Here is a 16,691-nt window from a genome sequence, read left to right on the forward strand (position 1 = left end):
GGAAAAGTAATTAATATGAAATTTCAATATCACAAAAGAAAAATATTTGTTAAGATAAAATTAACATCATGGGTCTACCACATGAGATTTTTCCATCAGTTAAAGTGAATTAATGTAGAAGGTAATGGGGAACTTAAGCTTTTAACCTGAATAATTATATAAAATAATTAGATAATTCTAAAATGGGTGGATTTTTTTCTGTAAAAGTCATTAATATAATAGTATAATAAAATTTATTTTAAAACATTAATTTCAGACTGGCATTTTTAGAAAGAACTAAACATAAAGTTGATACTAAATATACTTTATTTTCTGTATGTTTGCAGATATAATTGTGATTGAGTAAATGCAGGTAACATATGAATAGTTATTACATTTGTCTTCTTAGGAATATCCTAATACTATGGATCCTATAAAGACAGACGTTTTAGGGAGTTAAGGTACGAATACGTAATACAATCAGATAATAATACTGTGTATGCTTAAGCTCTTCCTGTGCTTTGGGAACTATTGCCTGGGACTTCTATTAACTGATGATTTAAATTAAAGCTGTCAAATCAATATTTTACATGTCATCTCAAAGAGCTTTAAGATCTTTTAGAGAAAATTATTTCAGATAAAAGGAATTCACATGTGGTATGAAGTAGTACAGAATCATAGTTCAATTTGGGAAGTCCATGTGTCTTAGTTGTAAGCCATAACACATCATGAGTTAAATTCAAAACTCTTTATTCATCACTTCTTCTTTTTTTGGCTTGGTGCTTAAGTCAGCCCATTCTGCCCACAAATAAGCTGTGATAAAATACAGTAGGGTTGTTCTAAAGTGCTCTGGCTTCCATTACAAAGAAACTTCTATTCTTTGTTCACTAGAGAAGCACAAAAGATACTCTAAAATTGGAAACTAATCATTGAGTGAACCAGAAAACAGGGTGCTAGTGTCAAGGAACATTCCTTCAGTTTATATTGTTAAAAGTTGGGGTGCTGTAGAAAGTTCATACATACATAAGAGGGTCTATTTGCTTATAAGTTTAATTTTCAAAAAAGAGCGTTAATGTAGATTTCAAGATTCATTGGAAGAATTGGATATTCACTGTCTGAAAGGAAACATCACACCATGTTTATTTTTGGTGTTACAAACCTAATGTTTTTTAAAAATATCTTTACTTAGTTTCTCAAATATGGTTGGGTTCATAAAGGAAATTTACTTTCAGATAACAAAGTCACTGTATTTTATCTGGAATGAATGATGAAAATCTTGTTGCTTAGCTGTTCATGGTAAGGACTATTTATACTGTAAGTTTTTAAATAAGCCCATGAGCTAATCTACTATATTTAAGGGTTTAGGCAAATTTTGTAATACACCCCCAGGATATTAGAGCTCTCTTCACAGTACTTTAAGACCTAGCCTGTGAGTTCAGTATGTTTGTTTGTACCGTACCTGTTGGTACAATTCTTTTGCTCAAAGACTGACAGAGAAACTATAAAGCATTCATCATGGAATGACTTGAATGTGCTTCTCATGGGACAAGTTAATATCTTAGCTACTGCTTTGTCTTTTTTATTTTACCTCAAAACATTGTTTTAAATTTTGATTTTGAAATGATTCATTTTCTCCCAATTCTTTGCGCTCTTATTACTGTAAATGACATTAAAAGACCTGATTTTAAAATAGAGGCTATGGGAAAATAGAATTGCATATCAATAAAAGCGACACCACCCTCCTCTTCCCTTTGCTTTTCCCTTTTCCTCTCTCCATTTTAAGCTCCCACCCTATGTGGGCTTTTTTTTTTTTTTTTTCATACTGTGACATCCAGCTGGTTCCTGGCAGGGTTTCAGGTTTGAATTTTCTGACAAATAAAGAAACTTTTTATTTTATCTTAAAATAGTTTTTATTTTATTTATTTTTATTTTATTTTAGAACAGTTTTAGATTCATAACATCATGAAAGATAATACACATATGTCTCCGCACCCAGTTTCCTCTATAATTAACATTCTCTATTAGTATAGTATAGTACATTTGTTACAATTAATGAACCAATATTCATATATTATTGTGGGGGCTATGTAATAGCAATATGACTTAGCACTGTTGATATTGACCTTGATCATTTGGCTTGAGGGCTTTGTCAGGTTAAAATCTTACTTATATTTTTTCTGAAGACCATCAAAGGGATTTCCTGAAAATTTTAATAAAATATTCATTTGATTTTTCTTTATTGGTGATGTGGAAAATCTACTATAAGTTTCTAAGTATTTAGGCAAAAATAATTTTGAAGGTGGTAAAGAACATCTTATCTTTTTTTTTTTATGTGTTGTAGGTGGGAATGAGATCTCGAAACCAAGGTGGTGAAAGTTCATCTGATGGGCATATCTCCTGTCCCAAGCCCTCTATCATCAGCAATGCTGGTGAAAAAAGTCTCTCAGAAGATGCAAAAAAGAAGAAGAAATCAAATAGGAAGGAAGATGATATCATGGCCTCAGGAACTGTCAAACGACACCTAAAAACATCTGGAGAAAGTGAACGAAAGACTAAGAAATCCCTGGAGTTATCCAAAGAAGACCTCATTCAACTACTCAGCATAATGGAAGGGGAATTGCAGGTAGAGTCAAATTTTCCCAACTGTTGTGTTTTTGGTTTCTAAGCTATAAAATAAGAGAATGTAAATCTGTTTCCCTCTCTGAATCATGAACTTTATAGGGAAAGAGATATATTTCCCTTATTTCTAAATCCCTAGTGCTTGGCACAAGTTTGCACTAAACAAGTATTTGTTGAATAAATGATAAATGAAAAAGTCTATTCCAATTTTGAACTTCCCTAAAAGCATAAAATTTCTTCATTATATGCTTTTGGTAATGGTTTAATACAGGTCCTTTCAGTCAGTAGGTAATCAATTAGGTTATCTAATTTAGACATTGACTGTGACTGACAAATGCAGAAATACAGTGATGATTAAAATGGAGAGTTAAGATCAATTGTTACTTTTGTTATTTTTCTAGAAGGTAGAGTAAAAGAGAGAAGGGGAAATAGAGGCAAAAAAAAAAAGGCTTTCTTGAAACCAGCCTTATTGCACAGTCTTTTCTCTCTTTTTTTTTTTAAACTTTCATCCTCAATATTCTATAACATCATAGGAGATGAGATGCACACAAATAAGCAGAGCATTGCATTCATTATGAAATACCTAATAGTTTCCTAAGCATTTTCAAATCTACTATCTCATATGATCACAATAAAAATGTGGATATCATCTGTATTTTATAAATGAATAATCTGAGGCCTAGAAGGATTAAAGGTTTGTCTAGATCTCATCTCAGCCTTCCTGATTCTTCATCCTGTGCTCTTTCCTTTGTCCACCCCCACCAATCTTACTTAGTTGCCATGAGCCAGGTCCCTCCCTCCCATTAAGTTTGTATTTCTAGGGACCCAGGAGGCAGGCAGGAAATCAGGATTCTTCTGAATTTTTGAGCCCTGAACAATTAGATTACTGGAAGTAGAGGAACAATACTTTTTTTTTTTTTTTTTTTTTTTTTAGGAGAATATAACTTAGAAAGTGGAGCTACTATTTTCATTTTCGTTTTTATTAGTTTCTTAGCTTGCATGTGCCTCTGAAGGAATAATATTAATAACAATTGCATGAAATAAAATCCTTGTTGGCTTATGGGTACTGCTAGCTTTTGAGAGGTAATTGCAACCTACTCTACACTAGAGTGAGTCACTCTGTTCCTGTTATCATCTGTGTGTATACAGATAAGGAAACCCCTGGGGTAAAGAAAAACAAACAACATACAAAACTGATGTTTAAACAAACAAACAAATACGATTGAGCTTACCATTTACAGACCGAGAAAAATCACATTGGCATTTCACAGCAAAAGGTAACATTTTCTAGAGCAGGCAGTGTTACTAAAAATAGCTTAATTACTCTCAGAAATGTGGTTAGTATTTTTGTCTATTAACATTTGTTGTATACAGAGGTAGAATTATTTCACCTTTTAAGCTGCCCCCAGCCGGAGCTATTGACCTGAGTGAAAGGTAGAACTTTTGCCTTAGAAACCTTCATGAAACAATATCATTAGCTCACTTCTTTCCATCCATGGAGGCTCCTATGAAGCCAGTGGCTCTTGCAGACTCTAATTTCTGTATAAGGCTGTTATATCATGTTAAACTCTGGAAAGATTCGTGTGATTTTTATGTTCATAGTGGTGCTAGAAATGGTTTCAGATCCTAGCTATGCAAAATATAAACTCATACTTCTGAGATATTAAAGAAATTAGTCAGAAGTCTCCAAAGAAATGCATTTTTCTTTTGATTAATCTTTATAAATACAATATACTAAATTACATAACAGATATATTCTGGAGCAACTATCAATAAATAAAAAGTGCAAGACATCATTTATGTGGGAGGCAATGAAGAGAAAGATAAGTGAAGGACCTGGTATTTTAAGGAATTCCATGGCTAAATGATTTGCAAAGCAGATAATCTATTCCATATATAGATGCACATACACATATACAAGTCCATATATATAAGCATATGTCCTTGGAAATGCAGATTTAACTATATTAGACTTGTTTAAAGTGAGAGTGCTCCTATATTTAGAGCTATAGATATGTATTCTTATAGTAGTAGACACTTGTCTTCTAGTAGCATTGTCACATGGGGGAGTGTTGTACTTAAAAGTGGGAGGGAGTTGACATTAGCAATGTGAGTGGACTAGTAAAAATGTGGAAGTTACCAGCCAATATCATGCTGAATGGGCAAAAGCTGGAAGCATTCCCTTTGAAAACTGACATAGAACAAGGATGCCCTCTCTCAACACTCCTACTCAACATAGCATGGGAAGTTCTGGCCAGGTCAATCAAGCAAGACAAAGAAAGAGTATTCAAATAGAAAGAGAGGAAGTTAAATTATCTCTGTGTACAGATGACGTGATTGTACATTTAGAAAACCCTGTAGTCTCAGCTCAAAAACTCTATAAGCTGACAAGCAATTTCAGCAAAGTCTCAGAATAAAAACCAATGTGCAAACATCACAAACATTCGTATACACCAGTAACAGACAAACAGAGAGTCAGGTCATGAGTGAACTCCCATTCACAATTGCTACAAAGAGAATAAAATACCTAAAAATACAACTAGCAAGGGATGTAAAGGACCTCTTCAAAGAGAACTACAAACCACTGCTCAAGAAAATAAGAGAGGACACAAACAAATGGAAAAACATTCCATGCTCATGCATAGGAGGAATCAATATGAAAATGGCCATACTGCCCAAAGTAATTTATAGATTCAAAGCTATCCCCATCAGGCTACCAATGACCTTCTTCACAGAACTGGAAAAAAACACTTTAAACTTCATATGGAATCACGAGAGAGCCCGCATAGCCAAGACAATCCTGAGCAAAAAGAACAAAGCTGGCGGCATCACACTGCCAGACTTCAAACTATACTGCAAGCCTACAGTAACCAAAACAGCATAGTACTGGTACCAAAACAGATATGTAGACCAATGGAACAGAACAGAGGCCTCAGAAGTAATACCACACGTCTACAACTAACTGATCTTTGACAAACCTGACAAAAACAAGCAATGGGGAAAGGATTCCCTATTTAATAAATGGTGTTGAGAAAACTGGCTAGCCATGTGCAGAAAACTGAAACTGGACCCCTTCCTTACACCTTATACAAAAATTAACTCAAGATGGATTAAAGATTGTTTAAATCTTATGTTTGTAAGACCTAAACCCATAAAAACTGTGGAAGAAAACCTAGGCAATACCGTTCAGGACTTAGGCATGGGCAAAGACTTCATGACTAAAACACCAAAAGCAATGGCAACAAAAGCCAAAATAGACAAATGGGATCTAATTAAACTAAAGAGCTTCTGCAAAGCAAAATAAACTATTATCAGAGTAAATAGGTAACCTAGAGAATGGGAGAAAAATTTTGCAATCTACACATCTGACAAAGGGCTAATATTCAGAATCTGCAAGGAACTAAAAAAAATTTACAAGAAAAAAACGAACCCCATCAGAAAGTGGGTAAAGGATATGAACAGCCACTTTTCAAAAGAAGACATTTATGCGGCCCACAAACTTATGAAACATAGCTCATCACTGGTCATTAGAGAGATGCAAATCAAAACCACAGTGAGATACCATCTCACACCAGTTAGAATGGCGATCTGAAAAAGTCAGGAAACAGGCTGGGCGTGGTGGCTTATACCAATCCCAGCAGTTTGGGAGGCTGAGGTGGGTGGATCACCTGAGGTAGGGAGTTCAAGACCAGCTTGACCAACATGGTGAAACCCTGTGTCTACTAAAAATATAAAAAGTAGTGGGGCATAGTGGTGTGTGCCTGTAATTCCAGCTTCTTGGGAGGCTGAAGCAGGAGAATCACTTGAACCTGGGAGGCAGAGGTTGTGGTGAGCCAAGATTGCACCATTGCACTCCCGCCTGAGCAACAAGAGTGAAACTTTGTCTCAAAAAAAAAAAAAGTCAGGAAACAACAGATGCTGGAGAGGATGTGGAGAAATAGGAACGTTCTTATGCTGTTGGTGGGAGTGTAAATTAGTTCAACCATTGTGAAAGACAGTGTGGCAATGCTTCAAGGATCTAGAACTAGAAACACCACTTGACCCAGCAATCTCATTACTGGGTTTTTACTCAAAGGATTATAAATCATTCTACTATAAAGGCACATGCACATGTATGTTTATTGCAGCACTATTCACGATAACAAAAAATGGAATCAACAAAAATAGCAAATTTGGAACGAGCCCAAATGCCCATCAGTGTTAGACTGGATAATGAAAATGTGGCACATATATACTATGGAATATTATGCAGCCAAAAAAAGAATGAGTTCATGTCCTTTGCAGGGACATGGATGAAGCTGGAAACCATCATTCTCAGCAAACTAATATAGGAACAGAAAACCAAACACCACATGTTCTCACTCGTAAGTGAGAGTTGAACAATGAGAACATATGGGCACAGAGAGGGGAACATCACACACTGGGGCCTGTTGGGGAATGTGGGGCAAAGGGAGGGATAGCATTAGGAGAAATACCTAACGTATATGATGGGTTGATGGGTGCAGCACACCACCATGGCACAGGTATACCTATATAACAAATCTGCACATTCTGCACATGTGTCCCAGAACTCGAAGTATAATAAAAAAAAATTTTTTTAAAGTGTGGAAGTCGTGTACTAGGTTTGCCAGACTAAAGATAAGAAAAAAAAAATCTTTCTGAAAGGCTGGTGCTGGGAGGAGAAGCAGGACTATGCCTTATGAGGTAAGTTACCTTCAGCTCAGGCTGTGTGTCATCTGGCTTGATATGTATGGAGCATTTAATGAGTTGTCTCCCAGATCTCCAAAGACCACCTATTGCTGTTTCTTAATGGGGTGACTTTATGGGACTCAGATGCCCTTACTCTGGAGGTGGTGTTTGGAGGTTATAAATGCCTGATGGGTACTTCCTGCCTGCTACATAAACAAAACCAACTTACTGAGATTGTGGTATTGCAGTAGAAAAACAGTTTAACACAAGGTTGGTTAAGTGGAAGGACTGGAGTTATTAAGCAAGTCAGTGTCCCTGAGAACTCAGGGGCTAAGATTTTTATAGATAATTTGGTGGGCAAGGGGATGGGGAATGGGTGCTGCTGATTGGTTGGGGATAGAATTATAGGGATGTGGAAAACAGTTCTTGTGCTTCTGGGTGGGGGCCACAGGACTGATGGAGTCATGAGTTATGGGTTCAAGTGGGGTTAGTCAGTTGCCAGAATGCAAAAATCTGGAAAACATCTCAAAACACCAGTCTTAAGTTCTACAATACTGGTGTTATCTATAGGAGCAATTAGGGAAGTCCCAAATCTTGTGATCTCTGGTCACATGACTCCTGAGCAGTAAGGAATTATAGAAACTATGCGTACATTTTAGCAGAATTCAGGCCCCTCCCCTAATCTTAGTTTCTTGGTTTTTCATTAGTTATAGGTTCCTAAGCTAGGAAGGGGTTAGTTTTAGGAGGTACTATTATCAACCTTGCTTCCAAGTTAAACTATAAATTCTTCCCACGGTTAGCTTGGCCTATACCCAGGAATGAGTGAGGTCAGCCAGCTTGTGAGGCTAGAAGCAAGATAAGAGTCAGCCACGCTGGAGTCCTCTCACTGTCATAATTTTGGCAAAGGAGGTTTCAAGGTTCTATAAAATATTAAAACTATAAGGTACCTTTAAAGTGTCTTATCTACCTCACCTTCTTTATATTACAAATATGAAAGCCACATACAAGTTTTGTGACTTGCCCAAGGTCACACAGCAGTGTAGAGTTCTAGATCCAAATTTCCGGTCCTCCTGTTGAATGACCTTCCCATTATAACACTTTCCATGGAGGTTCAAGAGCAGTTGGGTTCCAGGACCTTTCATTTATTCTTGGTCTCCACAATTTCTTTAAAGTAGATGCACATTGTAAACTCATAGACCGAAGCTATTTTGTGAACAAATGAACTTTTTAGGTAAGAGAAATTTAAGACTTTTTTTTTTTTTTTTTTTTAACACCAGGAAGGCAAAATGGGATCTGAGCCTCAAAGTCTGGTGCAATCTAGATAATCAGAAAAATGGCAGCAGTCAGGGATGACACATGGCTGTGTGAGCTGGGCACTGCATAACTCTGAGGGGCTTTGTATGCACTACTCTAAGGATGGTGTCTTCCAGAGTTGTGTAACAGTGCAGCCCTTGGGGATCAGATCTCCAGGTAGAAAGAAATAGGATGATACACAAAGAAAATAGCTTATATATTGGAGGGATGGGACCAAGAACAAGTCTGCCTATAGGGGGTATGCCTTAAAAGTAACTTGGGGAAAAGGAAGAGATGGAGATTCCTTCAGGCTTGTCATGCCAATTTTCTCCTTTTCAGACTCCTTTTTGATCTCTCATTCTCTCCAACACTATATCCAACATTTTGGATACTGTAGACAATTCTATTTGTTTTTTGGTATACCAGTGCCCTGCTGCTTTTGGTACCTGTTAAGTGATCTATGGAAAATTGTTGAGCCAATATTATTAACAGCATGACCTTTGTTGTGGGACTTGGCTCTTTGCAAAATATGCACATTTGCTGTTTTGTTTGCCTATCTAGGTATCCCATGAACTCTTGAAGTACACCTTTAATGGATATGTATTAGAAATGGAGTTGGATCTCCCACAGATTTTGTGTTTTGGAGAGTCTTGTCTAGAACCAGTAATGTAAACCTTCTCTTGAAGAGGAACATTTTTCAGACTTTTTAAGTGACACCTCAGCAGATGCAGCCCTGTCATCTCAGCACAGTGACTGGCCTGCATTGCCTGCATGAAGTGTCTGGGATGGTTTCCATTATTATTCTTCTGTCAGTAACCACTTTCAATACCAACTACTTTCTGATAAATTGGAACATTCTTACTCTCTGGGTGAAAAACCAGTTGCATATTTCCCAGTCTAAACTGAAAGTAATGAAATAGTACCCCTGGTTCATCTTTTGGGCACCGTGATTAATTTTCTTTTGTATTCGTCCCAAAATAGCACTTTAAAAAAGTGAGTAAACTTGGCTGTACTAAAAATGACAAAAGTTTGAAAGAAATGGTATGTATATCAAAAAGCCATAACATAGAAGATCTGGCAAAATGATATTCTTGTGGAATGATTCAAGAACAAGTCACATATTAATTTTTTTCTTGAAGCAAAAAAGAAAAAAAAAAGCCATTTTAATAAATTCTCTTGATGTTTTTACTTGGCTACATTTTAGAAAAAAAATGACTTAAATTGGGTTTCATTGTTTTTCCTTTGTTGTTATAGTTAGCTCCCTTCTGCCTGTGTATAACGAGGCACAGAGTAAACTGGATAACACAGCAGGTCAGTGCACTGCCATTCCATTTGGCACTGGTGTTTTCCAGGCTAAGTCAGAGACGAAGCCACTGATACGTTGAGAAATCTCTCTTCATCCTGAGTGAATGGCAGAAGGTTTGTTGAATATTTGAAAGATAATTTATAAAACAGATAATTTGTTAGAAGCTTCTTTTTTTCTGTAACTTCTTAACTTATAAACACATTCTTTTGGGTTTCTGAACCATTTTTTAAAAGTATTGTTCACTAGTTTCTCTTTTCCTCTTCACCACCGACTATAGGTGAGCCTCCTGTCTGTGCTTCTTTCATTCTTTGGGCTTTAATGAATAAATAATTAATTAATTCAAAATGGATTGATCTTGCAATATTTAAGAAACATTGCCATTTGAGAGATCTGAGGAATCCAAAGATGAATAATCATAATACTTGTATTTGATGAGCTCCTACTTCTGTGCCAAGTATGATTTTGGGCACTAGATATTACAGCAACCATTAAGAAAGAGCTTATGACTTGTTAGGATAGATGCGAATATACAGGAATGAGTATTGTATTGAGTAATTGCAATATAAATTACAAGAGTACAAAGGAGGGAAAGATTATGAGAATATAAGAGCTTCACTAAAAATTTGAACTTTGAAGAGTTGTTGGGCTTTGGGCAGGTAGAGATGAAGATAGGGACCAACATGAGCAGAATCAAACAGAGTGGGTGGGAAAGTCTCGGCCATGTTCATTGATGAATAGTCTGGCGTTAGTGAAGCAGTATTTTGTGGAGGTAAAATGACACCCCCATTTGGAGACTAAAAATAGGAGGTCCCCCTGACCCATCGAAATAGTCAGAAGGTGTGAGGATTCCAGGGGAGTAGAGCAATGCAGAAGTCAGGGAAGTAAAGAGGGAAGAGTATCAAGGAGAGGTTTAGTTAGTCAAATCATTAGAAAGGCCCTATCAGGCAGGACTGAAGGGCATTCTTTGGGTTTGTTAATTTGAAGTTTTTTGGGAACATTTGTCAGAGCAGTTTAAGTGAGGTTAAGCCCGTTTTCAGTGGGTTGGTAAGTGAAGGAAAGTTAAATAAATAATTTAGAAAAACTTTTTTCTTTTTGGTAATAATTAGATTTTCTGGGTTTTTTGTTTGTTTGTGTGTTTGTTGTTGTTTTAAACAGCCAGAGAGGCCAATTTTCCCTCTTCTTTAGCTTAGTGTAAATTATTTGCGTGGCACAGAGTAGGCTAAAGAGTAGGCCTACATTTGTTGGCTTCCGGATTTGAAATCACCATGTTGCTTTTCTCTACTTTGAAGCTTTAAGTGAAACATGGGATTATTAAAAAGTAAAAGGCCAAAGTAGTGTGACTTGAATGCCAAGTCCTATGGGGAAATATGATAGAATTGAAAAGGTTTGGTAGTTGACTTTATTAATGTTGACTCTGGGCCTCAGTTTACTCCCCATGTGTCTAATGGGGATATTTCCTACCCTATGGAGTTGTTGCCATTACTCAGCTTAGTCAATGTAGATGTTATCTGGAGAAGATTGAATGAGAAAGGTATAGAAGGATAAGAGTAACTAGAGAGAAACTCAGATCAACTAAGGGTTTTAGTGATAAAAGATACTTTACTGTGTTAAGAGATTGCAAGACAAGAAAATAGCAGAGTCAAGGATACAGAAAGAATTTTTGATGACAGCATCTTGGAAGATATAGGAGGAGGGGAACCAAATGTCTGATTTTGGGTTGAACTTGGTTTTGGTCTTGAAAAGGAAAGAGACCCTGCTTCTGTGATGGAAGGAGGAAAGATGAGTGGGACTAACATTTGCATATGCGGGGTGGGCAGTTGAGGTAGATCCCCCTAAAGCCTCAGCTTTCTCATTGAGGAAGAAACAAAATTGTGGGCTGCTGAAAATGAGTGGTAGTCCTGAGGATGATCATGTAGATGCTGAATGGTTGCAGAGGGGAATGCTAAAGAAAGGTGATTATATACAAATACAAGCTCTAATAAGTGAAGTTTAGAATTCAGCAGGAAGAAACCATGCATTTGCAGTGGCAGCAGTCTGTTTAGAAGCCTGGGTTTATAGGGGGAGACATATTTTATAGCACTGGATCTAGGGTTGCAGTTGTCTTAAGTGGGTGCAGTGAAAGGACAATGGTATAAAAAAGTAGAATGTGTTGGCGAGACAGTGCCCAGCAGGAAGAGATCTTGGGAGAAGTGAGCAAGTCAATGGCAGGACAGGCTAGAGAGGACTGGAAAACTGGAATTTGGGTTATTTGCATTTAGGGTTTCTAGTATGACAGTTTCATTTCATTTTTTGAGACAATCTTGCTGTGTTGCCCAGGCGGGGGCAGTGGCAGTGACACAGTCAGCTCGCTGCAGCCTCCAATTCCTGGGCTCAAGTGATCCCCCCACCTCAGCCTCTCAAGTGCCTAGAACTATAGGTGTGTGCTTTGTGGCACAGTTATAACTAAAGCAGGGTCTTGGGTGTGGTCCTGGGAGTGGAAGTGAAAGCAATGGAAATTAATGAGGTCAAGAAATGGTGAAGTTCAGATATTGGCTAAATCTCCCATTAAATGTTGAAAACTCCTAGGATTATGGCAGGATTTGGAGTGGAGAACAAGTCTATGTCATCTAACAGATATGAGCTTTGGGGACCAGAAGGTCAGTAAATAACTGCTGCCAGACTGCTTTTTCTAAAATGTTTCTCTGATGATTTTATTCTGTTGCTTAAGAATTTACAAGAGGTCCCTAGACCTTATTAGATAGAAATCTAAATTGCTTAGACTGATCTGAAAAAACTACCTCTTAGCTATGAAAGCTCATCTTTAGAGTTACTTAATATGACCATCCCTATCCAGTGAAGCAGAGTCTATATTTTTTCCCCATACTCTGAGACACACACTCATACATACAAACTTAAGATACTTGCACGCAGAAACTGGGGCCCTCAAGGACATTCAGGATATGTGTTTATTTTTGTCCTATCCTATACTTTCCTCCTGTACCAGTCAATATTTATTTTTCTTTTCTTTTCTTTTTTTTTTTTTTTTCTGAGATAGGGTCTTGCTTTGTTGCCCAGGCTGGAGTGCAGTGGCATCATCACAGCTCACTGTAGCCTCAATCTCCCTGACTCAAGTGACCCTCTTTCCTCAGCATCCTACATACCTATGACTGCAGGCATGCACCACCATCCGTGGCTATTTTTTTTTTTTTGAATTTTTGTATATAAGGGGTCTCACTATATTGCCCAGGCTGGTCTTGAACCTGTGAGCTCAAATAATCCTCCCATCTCAGCCTCCCAAAGTGCTGGGATTATAGGCATGAACAACTATACTCAGCGCTATTCAGTATTTCTTTAGGGGCCACTGAAGGCTTACCTCCTCTGTAAAGTATTTCCTAATGACTTGCTCCCCAATGCTTATCTTTCTCCGGCCATGAAATCCTACACTGATCCTTCATGAAGTGAACGATAGCACTTCATACACCTGCATTCCCTAAGTATTGTATGTACCTACATCTTGTTGCCCAAAAAACTTCCTGAAAGAAGCTGTGTCTTCTGCATCTTTTGTGTGCTTCATTATATCTAGAAAAGGGTTAGACATATCATTGTTAGTCTATTAGTAAATGGTGATTAATCTTGAAATGTTCTAATAGTTATACACCCTAGTTGACAGTCATAAGATTAATATTTTCAACATCTGCAAAATACTCTGAATTATATAGGAAAAGTCTAAGTATCATAATGTAGAATGTTATTATTGAATTAAAAGTAACAGTTATAAATATTTACAATGATATTCCTACTATAATATTGTGAGTCTACTTTTCTGTCATCTTTAACAAGAGATGTCATAACTCCATTGGGAATGGTGATAATCAGTTCAGATGGAATTGTGCAACCAAGCACAATAGGCTGATCCTTCAGGAGTACCATTTATCACTTTTTTCTTTAAAGGTGGCTTTTCTTTTTCTAAATGAGTTCCATTTGTCACATGGGAAGGCCTCCAGTAGAATCCTTGTGCTTCTGAAGAATGAGGCTTTTAGTTACTCTATGTGGCTTTTTAAATTGATGACTCACCTGCACTTAATATGCTCCATCTTTAGAATCTCAGGCTGAGGTCACTCTGAGCGAGGCTGCCCAGTGAAACCTCACACCATCAAAATGGTCAGCGTGCTGAGAATGGCATGTCTTTGCTAACTTTAGGAGGCAACAGAGAGACAGGTTGCTTTCTGATTAAAATCAGGACCAGATCTGATTTTTGTTGAATACGATGCTTCAACGTCTCATGTGTCCAGTAGTATTGTTCATATTTTGGCAAAGAGTCTTGTTGTCTGATTTTCATTGTTTCAGGAAGAATACTTTTTGGACTCCTAATAGAATCAGGAAGTTGGCTTTTCTGTAGTGAGAATGATGTTCTCATTGGTGTTGTAGGGGAGAACTTTAGTTTTATTGAGAAATGTAAAAAAAAATTAATAAAGAAAAGCTCTCATAAATCCTTTTATTATTTTATAAGAATCTGGTCATGGGAAAATACCACATAAGGGTAATATGTGAAAGATGGAGATTTCCCCCTAAATGGCTGCAGCCCACATTTTCGTCAGTGAAAATGGTCTCTATGTGGTAAACTAAATTATATCTAAAAATTACAACTTACTTGTACATATATTTCCCAATTATTTGGGGATGTGCTCTTTTTACATGGAGCCATTTTCAAGTAAAATTAGTTTGTACAAATAATTGGTATGAGAAATGTATGTTAGGCTGAGTAAGACATGGGGCATGATTAATTTGTGATTCCAGACGGACTTCCAGGAGAGATGTCACATAGAACACTGCCAAATCTGAAGCTCGGGAGGGATAAGGTCTAGAGCTGTGCAGTGCAATAGAACTTTATTTGAAGATGGAAATGTTCTATATATGACTTGTCCTATAGGGCAACCATGAGCCACATGTGGTTTGCGAGCTCTTGAAATGTGGCTAATAAAGCTGAGAAACTAAATTTTAAATTTTGTTTAATGTTAATTAAATTGAAGTTGCCACAGTGGCTAGTGGCTACTGTATTGACCAGCACAGATACAGAAAAACAAACAAGGTACTAATGTGAAGAGACCATGGTTGAAGCAGTGGGATAAGAGAATAAAAGGAAAAAACACCAAGGAGATTCTCTTGGTAAACATCTATGGTTAAGTGTGGTGAGAGAACAAAGAATTGGCCAAAGAAAAAAAGACATGGTTAAAGAGAAAGGAAGGTGATCAGAATGAAGATGTGTTGTGAATGCGAGGGAGGAAGAGACCTTCAGGAAGACATAGTTCTCAATGCTTCTGCAAAGCTAGAGAATGAAAACTGGTGACAGGCCATTTATTGAGCCGGCATTTAGAAGATGTGTTTTCCAAGGAATGGTGAGGGTTGATACCAGACTACTGGTGTCCAAAAGTGCTTGGGCAAACTTCACTTTTGACAAGTTTGTGGATAGCTGGCAGGGCTATCTCTACGAGAATAGTAGCGGAGGGAAAGGGGAAAGGCTTTTTCTTTTTTTCTGAGGTAGATTCTCACTTTGTTGCCCAGGCTGGAGTACAGTGGCTTAATCTCGGCTCACTGCAATCTCTGCCTCCCGGGTTCAAGCGATTCTTCTTCTTCAGCCTCCCGAGTAGCTGAGACTACAGTCGCCCACCACCACACTCAGCTAATTTTTGTATTTTTAATAGAGACGAGGTTTCACCACGTTTGCCAGGCTGGTCTCAAACTCCTGACCTTGTGATCCTCCCGCCTCAGCCTCCCAAAGTGCTGGGATTACAGATGTGATCCACCGCGCCGGCCAGGGAAAGTCTTTTTGTTTTGTTTTGTTCTGATTTTGTTTTGAAAGAGGACACTTAAATGCTTTATAGATGTTAAGTACAAACTTCTTTCATAATTTCCAGCCCCACTCTTGCTCTCTTTGTCTTCCACAGATGCTTTGGTGAGGAAGTATTTTACCTATAAGACTGAGATCTTCTCAACTTCTTTCCGCAACAAAAATACTCTGTTCGTTTTCTCCCCTTTCTTTACTTCCCCTACTAAAAGTAAAGTGTCCCTTTTTGTCGAAGCTACTTCTGTTGACTTGATCCTGCTGCCTTCCCAGACTAACATATCTCCTACCCTTCCCTCCCCTATCCCTGAATCTCCCATGGCCTTTAGCACCAAACTGTTGGGGGGCCTGGAAACTTTCCAAATAAAGGGAGCTCAATTGTTCAAATCTCCTGCAGCTCTTTAGGCGTGGAATTATTGTCAGAAAGGTCTCCACCCTCTAAGGAATATGGACATGAAATATTTGAGTTTCCTTTTTCTAACCTTCTCCTGACTATATGCATACTCTTCTTTCCTCCCTCCATACTATTCAGGGACCTATAGCCTCACATAGGTAAATTCATCTCCATCTTTTTCTACATTGACTATTTTTTAAACAAGACGTGTACTTGTCCATGTTTGTCTTTTTAAAAACTGTTTTAACAACTTCTTGAGAATAGACAATGTCTATAAAACACTTTGATAGGTGCTTTTTGAAAATTACTTTGTAGTTCCAATTGGTTAATATAAACTGAGTTTTTTTTTTTTTTAAATAAAGGGTGTATTTCTAGTTTAATTTTTAAAGTATTGCACGTTAAATGCAAAAGGTTGGCTTTGGCGGAACCTTCGGCATAGCAACCAAGAGTAAGGCTGTTGCCAGGTGATGAACAGTCTGGATTTGTTTTCTACCTGTCACAGTGCCTAACCCCTGCATCACTTTACCTCTTTCCTCCGCAGATGTGTTAGGCCAGTATTAGTGACAGAGCTGTATCTCATCCAGGAACTA

The 16,691-nt window shown here is 37.5% G+C and overlaps 1 protein-coding gene across 4 annotated transcripts in view; it reads left to right on the forward strand.

Annotated features, from left to right (window-relative positions):
- Positions 1 to 16,691, forward strand: part of FILIP1 (filamin A interacting protein 1) — a 276,138-nt gene that overhangs the window by 143,238 nt on the left and 116,209 nt on the right. For all 4 annotated transcript variants that reach the window (XM_074398045.1, XM_074398046.1, XM_074398047.1 and 1 more), the window contains one exon: positions 2,321 to 2,602. In XM_074398045.1, the coding sequence (XP_074254146.1) occupies positions 2,321 to 2,602 (282 nt within the window). The remainder of the gene's footprint in view (positions 1 to 2,320; positions 2,603 to 16,691) is intronic.

This window comes from Saimiri boliviensis, chromosome 4 (assembly GCF_048565385.1).
Source record: "Saimiri boliviensis isolate mSaiBol1 chromosome 4, mSaiBol1.pri, whole genome shotgun sequence".
NCBI lineage: Eukaryota > Metazoa > Chordata > Mammalia > Primates > Cebidae > Saimiri > Saimiri boliviensis.